At 39.4% G+C, this 16,172-nt stretch overlaps 1 protein-coding gene across 1 annotated transcript; it reads right to left on the reverse strand.

Annotated features, from left to right (window-relative positions):
• Positions 1–378: 378 nt before the first annotated feature.
• setmar (SET domain and mariner transposase fusion gene) lies at positions 379–4,733 on the reverse strand. Its single transcript, XM_069678828.1, has 2 exons — positions 4,623–4,733; positions 379–1,410 (listed from the first exon to the last, which is right to left on the reverse strand). The coding sequence occupies exons 1-2, from the start codon at positions 4,731–4,733 to the stop codon at positions 613–615; spliced, it is 909 nt and encodes a 302-aa protein (XP_069534929.1). The 3' UTR covers positions 379–612.
• Between the last annotated feature and the right edge of the window lie 11,439 nt (positions 4,734–16,172).

Here is a 16,172-nt window from a genome sequence, read left to right on the forward strand (position 1 = left end):
ACAATTGAGATATTTCACTTTTGACTGACATGGCATCTCATTACAAAACAAAAAAATAACTGCAATTGTAAGTAAATCAATTCTGTTGTTTATGCTCTCTTTTTGTGTCATGTGAAAAATGGGATTTCTTTGTGTCAGGACAAGATGACAGTTGCAAGACTGTTAATCTTCTGTTCTACCAAGAACAAGCATCCCTTGATAGATAAAATCGATTGCACCACAAAAAGACGATTCTCAATAGTTTTCCTCTAAAATAAAACCTGTTTAGCTTTGTATTGTATCATTGTATCATCCTACATTGAGTGGGAGACAGTTGCAGATCAGGTGACCTCAGGGGGGAACAAAACAGGAAACAATGACGGGCACAGACATGACTCATCCAGCCGAATGTGTTTATGGAGCAATCAACATGTTGCATTGTCTTCTTCCAATGAAGGGCTGAATCAACCAAGATTTCAGGAAACCTAAGAATAGTCCAAGACATAGCTAACCTTATGTCTCAGGTTAACTTTTTAAAGTAGCAAAAAAAAAAAATGTTGTTTATTATTTAGAAATGTAATGATCTCATGACATTTGGATAAAAACATATTAAGAAATCTAATTCAGATTATTTCAGTTGAGAATTGATAAATCTAGTGGAAGGAACTGAACACAGTTGTTGGCACCACAGTGGCACTTTTTTCTCTGGAGTTCATCTGTCCCGCTGACCTGTTTTGCATCTGCACTGTGTGTGGACAGCAGCTCTGCAGGAGGTTGGTTAATGTATCCTCCTGAATAGTCAAACATCAACTCTTCTTGTGCATCAATGTTCCGACCAGCAAACAGCGCCAGTCTGGGTACCACAGAGTGCACACGGACTGGCTGCATGAAAAGGTTGGGCTGGCAGGAGTGGTTAAGAAAGCGACCTACATTTCCCACCATGGCTGGGTCCACAAACGTCTCAGTGATGGAGCCCGCACCGGCATGCTCCCTCACTGCAATGATGTAGTTATTTTCCTCAGTTCTCTGAGCAAGCTGTCTGCGTCTGGCTTCCTCAAAGCTTATCACCTCTCCTGCATACTCGCACACAAAGGTCCCACTTGGGATTGCATCTAGTGTCCGTACTCCCCAGCCCATGTTCTTGGTGCAATAAACCTCTAACCTGAGCCATAACCCCCTCTGAACCACCCGGTTAGAGCAAGCATCGCTGCAGGTGCAAAGGGCATTGCACTCAAATACAGGTGAGAAGTAACCAGAGTTTGTGCTGCTTAGGTTCAGCAGTGTCCCAGTGCTGTCATATGCCGATCCGTGTGTCTGCAGGCAGGAGCAGCTCTCAGTTAAGCAGGAGTAGGAAAGGCAGGAGCATCCTGGAAGGGTGACTTCACTGGGGTCAAAAGTGCATCCAGGTCCCTGAACATTATCCGGGGAATACTGAAAAAATAAAAAAATAAAAAATACATTTAAAAAGTGAAGTAGAACAATATGTCAATTATTATTACAATTATTCCATTTACAAATGAAATCTTTAACCAATTCATCGATTAGTTGTTCAACAAAAAATTAGCCTGCAACTTATTTCTCAATTGTGAGGTTTGCTGCCTGTGACAGTCAGCTGAATATATTTAGGGTATTTTTGTACAGCAGGGTTTCCCCCAGAAAAGTTGTTGAGCCGTTGACAAGTATCTTTTGATGGGGTCTGGTTGCCAACATAGGGCCCTATTTATTGTTATTTTAAATCAATCATCAGACTTTGTGCGATGAGATAAAGAACACTGATCTAACATCTGCTGTTTTCCTTTAGTGGGTTCATTTTACAGTGTGTAGTGTGGCTGCAAACAGTAATGATTTGCTGCCATCTGCTGTAAAAAACAAAAAACAAAAACAGTAGCCTACAGTAGGCCTATACATTGTGGTGGTTATGATATGCACTGAAAATAAATTGTAAGTGCATATGTTACAGCCACCAAATGTGAGCTTTTACAACCAATTTCTGTGGGGGTAGCATACCTCTTAAGTCTAATAACAGGAATACAGACTGACGCAGTATAACCTATAGAGCTCTTTATCATGCTAACAATCTGACAGGGAACTGGACAGAGGCATACAGTATTAGGCACAGCTGTTTCAATGACAACAATACAACACAAGCTCTTAGTCCCACCAGTGTTGCAGAGCTGAAGATAGTAGCTGCAGATGCTACTTCAGAAGTAGAGCTCTTCGCAACTGACAAGCACTTATCCTTCAGACACAACTTACATTTCACCGTGATGTTGCTCTTGTCCCTTTGCCCAGAAATTAAAAATAATGGGAATATTTCCATGAAGTAAATGCTGTCCTCTCTGCCATCTCACTAGATGAGTTAGCTAACAACGCATGCGCACTGACACAGCTGCATTTACCTTCCGCTGGTACACAACTACCTGCCAAGAAGTAGGAGAGGAACAGAAACAGTGCTTCAGGGATTTTCTTTTCGCAGGACACATTGGGATCTGATTACTCAGGCCAAATTGTAGATGGTCTGCAAAGCATGTTTCCACATTCATCTGGCAGTTGAGTGACGGACTTCTTGCCTGGTCTTCTTATCCGATTTAATACTTATTTTTTTCTGTTTCTTGTAAAAAATTTTAAGCTTCATTATTTCTCATGTCATTCGAAGTTGTGCAAACATAGTTTATATATTATGGTGGGCTGTGCTGAGAAATACAGGACAATTTGTCACCTGCATTGAATCAGTAAGGGTCATTGCACAAACGAGGGAAGCAGACGAGATAGACACAGTTGACTGATGTGACCAACAAGCAGTTCATCATATTTTATAATAATTCACCACACTAAAGATACAGATATCTCATAGAGGAGACAAGTGTTTATAACGTGGATCAGTCTATTTGTCACTGTTCACAGACTGCAGAATAGTTCTTACACTTCACTAAACCACAGAACTGAAACAGAACATTGAAAGTTTCAAATAATACTTATCCGACCTGTCCGTATTAAGCTGCTCCTTCTCTCGCTCTCTCAATTACATTACATAAATGTGCTGATTGAGGCCTGCATCACAGCTTTTTATCAGTTGATTTTTTTTGAAGGCTAATAAAGATGATTGAAGCCAGCTGTTTATTTGGATGTAGTAGAGAAAACTGAGATGTAAACACAAAAAGTAATTTGAGACACATTTGGAGATGCATCTTAACAACTGTAAACAGATTAATTAGAGCTGTCCATTAGTGTTAGGATCACTCACATATTTAAACCAGGTGTAAATAGTCTCTGGCGGCAACCTTTGCCAAGGCAAAGGCTTGGTGCTGCTTGGTGTAACCTCAGCTAATTGATCATAAAAAAAGTCTGTGCTCCAGAGTGAAATTCTAGTATTATGCTGATATGTTGGTAATAAAAAGCAGGCATCTGTGCTCACCGGCTTGTTCTCTCATTCAGTGTTTGTCATACATCAGTATATTTTATGGAGGCCCAGCATGTGAGTCAGACTCAGGATTGTTGTTGGCTTTTCCATGCAGAGAAGACAGTGGGCTATAGTGATAATATTCTTTTGAGTTACCTGGTAGTGCAGTTCACCCGCCACTCTCTCTCTCTATTAAATTGTAGGGCAAATTTTGAGGCTTCAAAAAGGCAGTGGAAAAAACCAATGGTCTTGTGATAACTGCTTTTAACCCACCAATGCTGCGCTGTCCCCCCTTTCAGCTCTGGCAGTGGCCACGGAAGTAACATTGAGTGAATTAGTTTGGTAAGGGCTTGAATATAATACATGTTCATTAACAAACAGAAGTCCAGCTCCAGCTTTAAAGGGAAAAACTAAACTTAATGTTTAGTTTCCAGCTTTGGTCCCACCTGATGTATTTTCCCTTTAAGTAGCCGTCTTTTGATAACAAAAATCAATGTAGACTATTTCACAGATGAACTGTTCACAAAATAGCTGACATTTCCTAACTGCATGGTGTGGTTGTCAAAGCATCTACACTGTGTTCACAGTCAAAGTCTGATGAAAGAAAAGTTAAGTCAGTAATTTAAGTGTGGCTGCTGAACTACACAGTCTGGCAAAGCTAATTCTTCTTACAATGCACTTGGTGCTAACTATGGTCTCAAACAGCTTGCTTAACTTTGTAACTGCAAATCACATGAATACTGTGTTTAGAAAGGGTTCGGTCATACTTCATGCCTTCCTGAAGGCAACATGATATGAATACAGCTTTCAGCCTTCTAAAAGACTCTGAAACCACAAATTTCACTTCAAAAATAAGGTATTTAATTCTTCAAATGTCAATCTATTAATGCAAGTGAAGATAAACAATTAGGCCTATTAAAAAAAAAATCTTATTAACAAAGCTACTGACTTGGAATTTTCTGCATTAACTTATGAGGTTAAACTATTTTGCTGAGGTTTGTTAAGTAGGCGATACGTTTTGAATGCATATTGACTTTTTATTTTTTATTTTACCGAGGTAAAACTAGTTCCAGTAAACAAATATTGCATAGCCAAAATAGTATTCTCGTCTAGCAAAATAACACTATGCACTGAAGGGATGTTTGTGTTGCTACATCTGTAGCCTACAAAAGTTGTGGGACGACACATCTAAATGTGTTTTTGTCAGGTTTCAAAGTGGATAATTCTCCGTAACGTAGCCTACCTGAAATTCAGGAACTGTCCGTATGGCTGAAATCGCCTCAAAAGAAACAGGAACATTCTCGAGACCGTTGCTCAAATCCTCACAAATTTTGTTAACGCTCAGATGTGACATATCAGATGTTTAAACTACAACTACGGCAGCCGTAAAATCAGCTGGGATGTCGAAAAACTAAAACACAGCAGTTGCAACTTCCGGTGGTTTAATCACAGGCGGGCTCCCTCTAACGATCTAATACTACTGTAAACCGCGTAGATTGACCATCTGGCAAACGTGGCTCAGAACAATGTGGGCAGGAGCTTTACGAGGATAAATAGGCTACAGCACAGCACGAGATAATTGTTTCACGCAGACTACTGAGAGGGAGAAATTAGAGAGCACTACTTCGAGAAAATAAACGCGGCCGCACCAATGTATCCCGTTTGTTTATTGACTATCATTTGTTTGGTGGTGTTCTCTGTCTTTGATTCTGTCTTTCCTTTCTTGATCTATATTTTCCTCACATCCAGTTATTCATTATCACCCTCCCCGTTCACCAGCTGTTGCATAGTGTCTCGTGCTCTTAGACAACTGCAATACTATTATATTGCCTGGAGATGGCAGGATTAGCTTGGCAAAGTGCTTGTATATATATCTATATGCCAAACATTTAAAATTGCATTTAAAATGGTTAATATATTTAGCTGGATGCCAAAGAGCATAGCATCTCAAACAAAGCAGATCAGTAACACAACTTGGTTGTTTGTTTGTTTGTTTTGTTCTGTCAGACCGCAGCTGATGATTCCAGGTGTTAACATCATCATAACCAAAAAATAAAATTTACAAAGTTTTTAGGAAATGTTTCTTAAAGGTTCTTAAATAGTTGTTGAAACTTTTATGTAAACTTCAGAAAACCTCAAGGAAACATTTTGGGGTCCCTAAAGGTAATGTTACAATCTTTATAAAGAGTATACTCAAACTTCTTTGAACCTTTAGGGAACGTTCCCTATGTGTTCACTAATAGTCTTTAAAACTCTTCATATATAACATTTAGGGATCTTTCTCTGAAGAGTCTTTACAAGTTGTTTTTGAAATAACCATAAGAGTTTAGGTTTCTCCATAGGTCTCTTAAGAAATGTTGCCAGTTGTTGAGCGGTAGCAACCTCTGTTCTTTGCTGACCTTGTCCTGTACATGTGTAAGTGGTGTTTTCTGACCAAAAAACCACACTGTGCTGTCTTTTAAATGTCAAATGTATCACTCAACTTAAATCTTTGGTGTTGAAAATGTAAAAAAGGAAAGGAAGTTTAGGAAAAGCAATTGCACTCTTTTCATTCACTTAGTTGTTATCAGAGCATTGAGCTCTCCCAGGTTGACAATATCATTAAGCTGTAGTTAATTCTTCAGGTTTTTCCCTCTCCAGGATGCGAAATAGGAGAAAGCTGCTCTACCATGTTCTGAGTGAATCCTTAGTACCTGGTAGAGAAGTGGAGCGAAAATCATAACAGTGAGTGATAGGAGATTAAACAAATAAGAAGGGAGTTTACTCAGTATGGCTTTGGAAATATAAACATACCATTTCTATTGTCTCCTTGATAAGCTTAATAAAAGACAGGAAACCAAATAAAGTAGCCTACACAGTGAAGTGTGTGGGACAATGAGTTAGATAGAAACAAGAATCGTTTTTGGGCTTCCCAATATTGTTTGAAAAAAAAATAAAATAAAACAGAGGCTAAAACTGAACCTTGAGGGAATAACTTCTACCTACCTGGGTTCTATCTGCCAAATAGTTACTTTGTCACACTCACTCTGTGTTATTCAGATTTACAATCTATCCCTTTGCGTCTCATATAGACACATAAGGTAGCTCTGTTACGTGTCCTACAGTTCACATGGTAACACTTGTTTTTGCCCTGTCTAACAACATGTTGAACATCAACTGATCTGTTTGGTTAAGTTAAGGATCGGGGAAACATCATGGGGAGGTTAAAACATGTATTTCACACGAAACTTGAACCTTGGTCTCTTTGATTCCCACCATGAATGCACGCACAAAATGATTTGCCAGTCTATCATGTAAATTTTACATCATAATCCAACAGGGTCATGAAATCATTTCTACCACGTATCCTTTTGTTCATGAAAGACTCGGGAACTAATTAAAGCCAAAGTGCTACATCTGATGACTGCATTTTCAAGGATATGGTGAAAGAATTGCATAGTCTGTCTCACTTACCACATATCAAAAGGTTTTCCATTGCTTAATCTAAACATTAAATTTTTGAAAGAAATATTTTCCTCTTTAATGTTAGGGATGTCTAAAGAATAATGTGTTTAAATGTTTTTCCTACAGCACTTCAATGAGGCTTTTCAAGTATCATGGCTTGTCATTGTTCAGCTTTTCTTACTCAAGATAAGGCCAGTTGTTGGAGTTCTTTCATGCTGTTATCAGCAATCTTTTGGCTCAAATAAGAGCAAGCACGCACACAACACACACTAACATATAAGAGCAGGAACTTTGAGGTTGGACAATTGGTTGGAGAGTTAATGAACCAAAGGCATGATAGAGAATGTTCTCTGGAGAGATCATCAGCAACAGCCTAGCACTCCCTCTGCTGCTGTTCTGATTGACTTGGCCTCAAATTGGCTGTGATGCGTCTCCTAGCTTGTAAGGAAAGCTGTGCCATGGCTTGGTGGAGACACTCTTGTCTTGTCTGACAGCAGAGAACAAAGGGAAATTTCAAAGGTTTCCCTCATCTGTCTTTGTCAGCTTCAGTAGGCATGATTGTGACGAGTTGACCCAAGTGGTTTCAAAGGGGCTTTCCGTGACTGCCCCACTGAGTTTTTAAAGGCTATCAAAGGCAGTAAAACAAACCGTAATGCAAAGAAGCTTACATTTGTCAGAAGATCTGAAAAGTCAGATATTGTATTCTAAAACTGCAGAGAAAAATGAAATAAAAAAGAAAGAGGCCAAGAAAGAAAGAGATACATCACACAAACAAACCAAATTTCACAGCTTTCAAACTTGTGTGAAAACACCGTTCACAGGAGAAAGGCTCTCATTCACGCACCCTGTGGGCACAATCCCATGAGACTCCTGGAAGCCTTCCTCTGAAGACAGGAAACTGCAATGACAGTGTGATACACTCGCACAACAACATGTTAGAAAGCAATTAGGCAAGGAGTCAGGTTAGGGAGCTTCCTGAGGCATGCAACATATTTAGCATACTCTGAATTTGAAAAATGAATAAAGTTTGATTGAAATTTACAAAGAGACAAGCTATTTGAGACTGTAGGCTATACACCCAAACAACATCTTTATTTTTGCCTCTCTAAAGCTGTGCTGGGGGAAAACATTCCGGCAGATTAATCAACATGAAATAACTGAAGCTACGGCAAGGCAAGGCAAGTTTATTTATAAAGCACCATTCATACATAGAGCAATTCAATGTGCTTTATACAGTTAAAAGCAGGCAAATACAGAATACATAATATTGCAAAATATAAAAACCAGTCCAGTCAGAACAATGCAACAGTATATGCTTCTACTTAATTATAACTTGTCAGTTATAATTTTCTCATAGTTCCCAGACCCTGGAGACCCAGACTACTTTATTTCTCAACACTTAAGTTAGTTCCCTGAAGCTACATTATAAGCAGCTTCTCCGCTCACCAAAAATGACATAAAGACCTTCTGTGTTTGCAAACAATAAAACTGAAAAATGGTCAGCTGTACATTGTTCTTACTGTAGCTAGCTAGCTCACCGTCTCTGTAAAGTAAGCCTGCTTGAAACTCCCTTTCCTAATTAGTTCAAATATGTAATATTTTATCATATTATGGCCTAACTTAGATTTAAAAAGTTTCTAGAGTGCTACATCTCTGGTTATAAAGTTATTATTGTTTTTTAACAATAAAAATGTAACATTTTAAAACATTTTCTTCAACTACATTCTAGGAAGTTGCGGCTTTGGCTCAGTGGTAGAGTTGGTCAACTCCCAAATGAAAGGTTGGCGGTTCGATCCCTGACTGCTACAGTCTTCATGATGAAGTGTCCTTGGGCAAGACGCTGAACCCCAAATTGGTCCAGTCCATTAATTGTGCATAAATGAATTCACACCTAGCACACACGCCTCTGCCATCAGTGTATGTGAATGTGCTAAAGCACTTTGAGTGGTCAGAACACTAGAAAAGCACTATATAAGTGCAGTCCATTTACCATTTACCATTTGTTGGACTGTATACAGTCAACAAAAAAGTAGGTCTTGGCCAGGAGTCCTTTATCACTGACCACTGGCTACACTGGAAGCCTGAAAAGTTGGATGTCGCTCCCAGAGGCGATGTGTAGCCTATGGATTGTGGGAGAAATGAGCAAGAGTGGAAGACAGGAAGTGAGAGCAGTTTGTCAGTCAAACATCTGACACAATATATTTGAACTAAATACACAAATACGCGTACACACACACACGCACACACACACACACACACACACACACACACACACACACACACACACACACACACACACAAAGGCTCCACCAGGACCGGTGCCTGATTTGGGGTACATACTCGCAAACATATATGTAGTTTCCTCTTAAACACAACAACCACTTTGCCTGCTGTCCCTCCTACCTGCTGCTGCTGCTCTCTGCATCACTCGTCCTTCGAAGCCGCTCTGCGCTGTATTGAAGCAGAGCAAACATTCACAGACTCTTATTTCACTGCTCTAATAACTTCTTAAATCTATTTTAAAGTATTTGTGTTTGAACCCAAACTGTATGCTTTCATTTTGTTCTACAAATAAACAAAACTAAAAGTTTACAGCCATACAAACACAAGTATTGCTAACATGAGCATGCTAATATGATGCCTGCAATGGCAATGCTAAGGTACAGATATTAATATTACTAATACTACTAATTTATTGTGTTGAGTCTTCCTTATTTAAGGATGATGGAAGAGTTACATTCAGTTGTGGCTAATAACATTTTCTGCTCAGTAACCACGGTAACTTACACTGCCAAACTGTCAAGCTTAAAGTCAAGGTGAAATGAATTTAATCCTTTTAGATCACATCCCCAGTAATATTGTGCATCTATTTGACAATATAGGCCAAAAAAAATACAGAAAATCCATTTCTTCGTATTCTTATATCAAAATCCGATCATTTTTTCTTCCTGTAAAACAAAATATCACGTGTGCATACGTAAGCTAGGACCAACCAATTTCAACCAATCAATCTACAATTTAGCCGCAGAGCACCAAGAATGCTCGGTCAGCTAGCTAGGTACTGCGCTGTGGAGAACGTCTGTCTATGCCCTCTTCTCAACGATCAAATCAAATCCCTCTGACGATATGTGCCGCCTGCACGTCCTGTTTCACTCGGAAATACGTCACGATACAGAAGCTAGATGCTCTCGAAATGCTGTTTCAGCTTGACTTTAAGTTTGCTGTGTATCAAAGAATATACAACACAGTAAACAGACTCCCCAAAACCTTGAAAACCAAGAAAACTTAGACCAAAACCTACATTAAATGTCCATATCATAGAGCCTAATAATAATGCCACAATCTTACTGTATTTACTGATCTGAAAGTTCATTCATATATCAATACAAATAACAAAAAAGTAGTCCTGTGTAAATACAGCATTTTGTTGGTTTGCAATTTTTATTTTGGCAAGCCACCTCTCCACCTCCTGGCTCTCTAAGTTGCTGATGTATGCACATATTGGTGATGACCCTCCTCCTTGCGTAATTCCACCAGCAGGGTTCATTTCACAGCAGGGTAGAACTCAGTACTACTGAAGGGGGGCAATAAATCAAGCAGGACACTCTCAAGTAAGCACAGCTTTGTTCAGCTGCATTGATATGTCTGATATTATGTAAACAATGCTCACACATTAGTTTAGCAAGTAAGCGTAATTACTTTTGCTAAGAAAAATGATGGCTGCACAGTGGTCCAGTGGTTAGCGCTGTTGCCTCACAGCTAGAAGGTTCCAGGTTTGAACCCCGGTTCAAGAGTCTTTCTGTGTGGAGTTTGCATGTTCTTCCTGTGCATGCGTGGGTTTCCTCCGAGTGCTCCCGGTGACTCTAAATTGAATGTGAAAAGTTGTCTGTCAGTTTGACTGGTGACCAATCCAGGGCAAACAATGCTCTCGCCTAAGCTGGAATCTGCTCCAGCCCCACCGCAACCCTGAACTGGATAAGCGGTATAGAAAATGGATGGATGAATACAAATGAATCACAAAATAAGGTTCCAGAAATATCATGACTTTTGCAGGTGTTTGGTAAAAAACAATAGTAACAGTAATAGTAAAATTTTGACATGATAATGACACTAGATAAAAATGTAGGAGTTATCAAAGGAATAACAAGTCATGTTGTGAGGGACATGAAGATATATGCATGATTTGTCAATTCAACCTATTCATTAGTTCAGATATCTATCTCAAAGTCACAAAATGCCAACCTCATGGTGCAGGAAAAATTGCAGGAAAAATTTGGGATCACTATTGCATTAAGATTAGTCATCTGATCCAGTGCTTGTACACATTTTGTGCCATTCTGTGTTATATATGTGGATGTATTTTCTTCTGGATATAAATGAAAACTATAACCTATAAGTTCCACTAGAGAAAAAGTCAGCAGTGTGAGGATTAGTTTTCTGGACACCACAAATTTCTTTACAAAAGTACTGGACCAACCAACCAACAAAGCAGTGTTGCCAAATAAAAAAGTTTAACCCTGTAACCTCACACCTGACCAATTCATAAAAAAAATAATTTAAACTCTTAGCTTAAAAGGCCTGATGAGTAAAACGAAAGCTTTTCAGAGAGACTTTGCCATATAATAAAAGCTGCACACTCTCCTCCTAATAAAAGATCAGTTAGAACACAAACTCCCTATCCCTCATGTTTAAGGGAAAGAAATGTTTCTCTGAGTCAGCAGATGTTTGACCTTTTCTGACCTGCTTTCTAATTTCATTATTGTGTAGTCAGAGGCAGCATCAGGTCAGGCCAAAATATGTTGAAATATTGTAAAGCAAAACACCAAACCTCCGACAGAAAGATGATGGATAGTCCTACAAAGCTATTTATAACTGCAGACATTGTTTCTAATTTCTTGGAAGCTAAATTGGGGGGGGGGGGGGGGGGGGGCACATTGATTTCTTGTGCTGTCACCAACACTCCTTTCTAAGTTATATGTCAACTCCTTTCCAACAATCAAATATCACACAGAAACATAAGTAGAAAAAAAACCAACTAAATTATGTGACAAGCCTTAAACCTATTGGCTTAAATGTATTGTTACACACATAGAAACATAGCGCAGGCATAGGTGTGGCTACTTACTGTATGCACACATCAAGTAGCAACTTGTCAATATCAGGGAACATTTTGCACTGTTGTGATGTCAATGCAATCAATAGAGTAATGGGTTTTAGGCCACCTCTGAATGAACTGTCCCATTATTGTGTCACCTTCAAGTCAAAGTGGACTATTGTCTGTAAAACTGTTTAGTATTGCATGTTGTTCTTTCTGTATTCTGTCTGAGTTTATACTGCTGTTGCCATGGATGTAGACTTTTATTACTGCAATTAATATACCTATTAGAATAACAACACAACTGTAACAGTAGGAGCTATGTCTCAGAAGATGGAAATGAGTTTCCAGCCCAGGTTTCAGCAGTGAGACTAAATTCACACTCACAGTGCGCTGCAGGCAAAAATCCAAGCTCTTTAATTGGGCCCTGGGAGAAAAGAATAGAACAATCTGTCCAACAATTCATTATGCATTTAACAGATGATTAAGGACTAGGGATTAACTGAAGTGCATTATTTTTCCACACTTTTTTGTAATTTTTCACACAGCATGCCTCATTATTCAGATAGTACAGAGCCAATAATTTCACATTTTAATGTGACACTCAACATCAAAAAAGGAAAATTAACCTTCAGCTCTCCTGGTGACTGTTTCCACATTATCCAAATCGACCATTTAAAAAAAATTAAGGTAACCAAAAATGTCAGGTGATCAGGCAGGCTACATAAAAGGCTGAGCGGATCTGAGATCTCTGAGATCTGGATGTATGTAGCGTAGGTTCCTATGGAAGGACCAACAGCCCATGATCTGCACAATGTGTCCCAGCATGCCATTGCGAGGGGCCAGGGTAGTGGCAACTCCTAAAAAGTGTCTTGAGTACTGAACAGAAATATGGACAGATGAGGAGAGGAGAAAGCAAGTGCCGGTGGAACCAGGATTTAGTAGTTACTTGTCTGAAATTGGAGAAGAAGAGAGGATCTGTCAATGTTGTGGGCTGTGGTTTCCAGAAACGTTTTCAAGGGTCTCAAGAGGATTGAGCAGTGATTAGACCTAGAGGTAAAAAAGCTGCAAGTTTACAGAATGGATGGTTTTAGGTATAGTACCATTGTGCCACCATAGAAATAAGACAGGTTTCAAATGCAGGCATAACGGCATAAGTCAAAGTCAGGTGTTGAATATGGAGCATCTGAAGAAACCAAAAACGCATGCAAGACAAGTCTGCATTGAGGGGAAGGTAGTAGCTAACGCTGCTTAAGTAAACTGTGATGGAATGTTTCACAACATCTTCAACATGAAAAGGCAGTCACAAGACTGGTCATGGTAACAAGCATGAACAACAGGAAGGTTATGTTGCACCTGTAATGGAACTCATGAAAACTTTTCCAAGGTGACCAGTAAGATGAGAGCTAATTTTGAAATTCTGACCTGATAAACAAAAAGCCTGTGGATTTAAAATGTGATCATAAGGGCAATAAATCTGCTAGGTCTACTTGGTCTGCTTCATGAAATTTAAACATTGTAACATTCATGATGATACAAGTCTAAGGATCAGCAAAGTCAGTAGGATCCATAGTTTTACATATTAAGTTACAACCTTGTTTCTGCTGGTGACTCTAGATAAAAAGTCAGTGCATCCAGTGAATATAGCCTAGGCATTGCCAGTTTGATAGCTGCAACCAAGAAGGATGTGCTGTAATGGTAACTGCAAAATTTTGTATTTGTTTGGTTAGAGTACCAAAAGTCAACTCCAAGGTCAAATGAATGGACTAAGTAGGTTAGTTTTGGGGGTTAAAAACCAAATCCAATGTGTAGTATGTTTGCTAAATACGCAGGTTAGTTCTTATTCTGAAAACATTGGCACATGTTCTGTTAATATCAAAACATATAGTTTGAAAATAAGTATGTAAGCTAGGATGAATCCAAATGGGGCAGTTTTGGTAAGGACTCAACCTTGATACACAACCCTGGCAGGTGAAAAACAGGGCAACACATCCTCTTGTTTTTAAATTAATCGGCACAAATATTAAAATGTCACTGAACACAGTGTTTTAATGCAAGTCATAGATCTGATAGACCAAATGATTAATAAGAGGCCTATTAGACACTTCACCCTGTGAAAGTGTCAAGGGAAGAAAAGCTAGCCAGCAGTAGCTCTGTGGGTTAACTCTGGGATTTCATTTGAACTCACTCTGCTGTGCTCAAAGCTCAATTCTTTGGTTCAATCTTTTAGGCTTCAAGAGGGTGGTGACTCTAAGGTTCTAGCTTTGCTTTGTCTCCTGCTTCGTCACTTGACATAGATTGACATAGATAACTGTTGATTAATAGCATCTGCAGTTGGTATGTTGGAAATTAGTTGAAATTGAGAAAAAAAACTCCCCCAGTAGGCTTTGAGCCTCTGGAGGACACAACCATCTATCAAAGTAACCAGCTGAAGCCAGAAACAGACAGGTCACAACCCTTAGCAAAACATGCCATCAACATACCACCAATTTGGGTTATGTCAGTATTTGTATGGTAGACAGACCCCTGACCAGGGGTCCGTTTCACAAAGCAGGTTTATTGAAAACTCTGAGTTTTCCGTTTCACAAAGGGAGGTAACTCAAACCAGAGAAAGAGGGGTAACTCTAGCCTGTTTCACAGAGAGAGGTAACTTAAGCTCTCGGTCAGTTACCGTAGTAACAGACTCTATGAACCTAACCTGGTCGCGAGCAGGTTTTCTTCAGGAAACTCAGAGTTCTGCTCTGTCTCCTCCCTCTAGAATATAAAACCCTCATTCGACTTCCTCATTCATTCAGCCCGTCTCAAGCATGTGTTTGAGCGGTTACCGAATTAAAAGAAGAAACGTTGCGTCTCTGTGCTGCTCTGACCGCTTTGCAAAAGTCTTTTATATTTATGATAAAAAAAATAAATAGACAAATCTGTGTCAAAGTCAATTTTCCACCACCACTGCCGAGAGCACTCAAATAAGATGCCGTAAGTTATTGGATTTTCTTTTTTTAAACTAACACATTCAGTTTAATCAACATGAATTATAATGTATGTGAAGACAGCATCATGTTAGTGATAAAGCTAATGCACATTAAAACAGCCACTGAATGATATTTCATTAGTTTAATATTTAAAATATGATTGAAGTGCTTCCATGTATGTTTTTTTCTCCCGCTGGATTGCTCCTAAATTAATATAAATTTTAGCTTCCGGTCGTGATTAAGTATTAAATAAATAGACCAGCTCAAACTTGCAAATTTACTCGAGCAGCAGTTTCTTCCCACGTCACTTCTCTCTCTTTTGCAGCTGCAGCCGTGTTACTTTATTTTTCTAAAAACATGCTGGTATTCGCTGAACGTCCGCATGAGGATTTCGAGCTCCACTGGTGTGACGTAGGAGGACCTCTTTTTGTGTACCGTTGCCATGGTGAATCGTGGTGTCGGGGCTCCATTTATGCTGGCTTTTTACAGTCAGCGTGCACGCACTTAACTCTGGCTGAACCTACTCAGAGTTGATTGAACTAACTCTGATCAGCTGTTCTGGAACCGGAAACTCAGAGTTTCCTATCTCAGAGTAGATCAACTCAGAGTTCAGGGTTAGACTCAGAGTTTGTTGAACCTTCTTTGTGAAACGGACCCCTGACCCCTTGCTGTTGTTGTTTTCTGTCAGCTGAAATATTCCAGAAAAAATAAATGGCCTTTATTCAAGTCTTAAGTCCACTGATGAACCTCTGCCTCTGATTGAAAGCATATATGTGCAAATATTTATGGAAGTTTTATTTTACAGTTTTAATCCTGTCTTACGCTATAGTTTAACAATGGTTATTTTTAACCAGTATAATAGATACCGAATACAAGAGGCATTCTACTTCACCTTCAGCGCAAAGATGGAGACTTTCTACCTCCACACCTTTGAATGTGTACATGATGTTTTAGTGGTTTCCCACCTGCGAGTTGTTGACCTTGTCAGTGGTATTTCAGGCTCTAGGGACTTCTCTCACTTGGCTCAGAGAAATGGATGGTGGATGGAGGGGGGAGGTTGTCATGGAAACAGGCCACTGGGATGGGACATGGTGCAGGCTCCAGCAAATGCTTTGAAAAGCTTTCATTCATAGCTGTCCCAATGAGCTGATTTCCGGTCTGCACCTAGACTTCCCACTGAGACGACATAAAGGCTCGTCCATTCTGTGCGGACAAAAGGACGGCGACAGATTTTTTTTAAGTAGCAGTTTCAATGTGCAGGTTGACAAATGCCAGACCACTGCTA

This window comes from Semicossyphus pulcher, unplaced genomic scaffold (assembly GCF_022749685.1).
Source record: "Semicossyphus pulcher isolate SPU_LCO1_2020_fin unplaced genomic scaffold, fSemPul1.0.p SCAF_3, whole genome shotgun sequence".
Taxonomy (NCBI): Eukaryota; Metazoa; Chordata; class Actinopteri; order Labriformes; family Labridae; genus Semicossyphus; species Semicossyphus pulcher.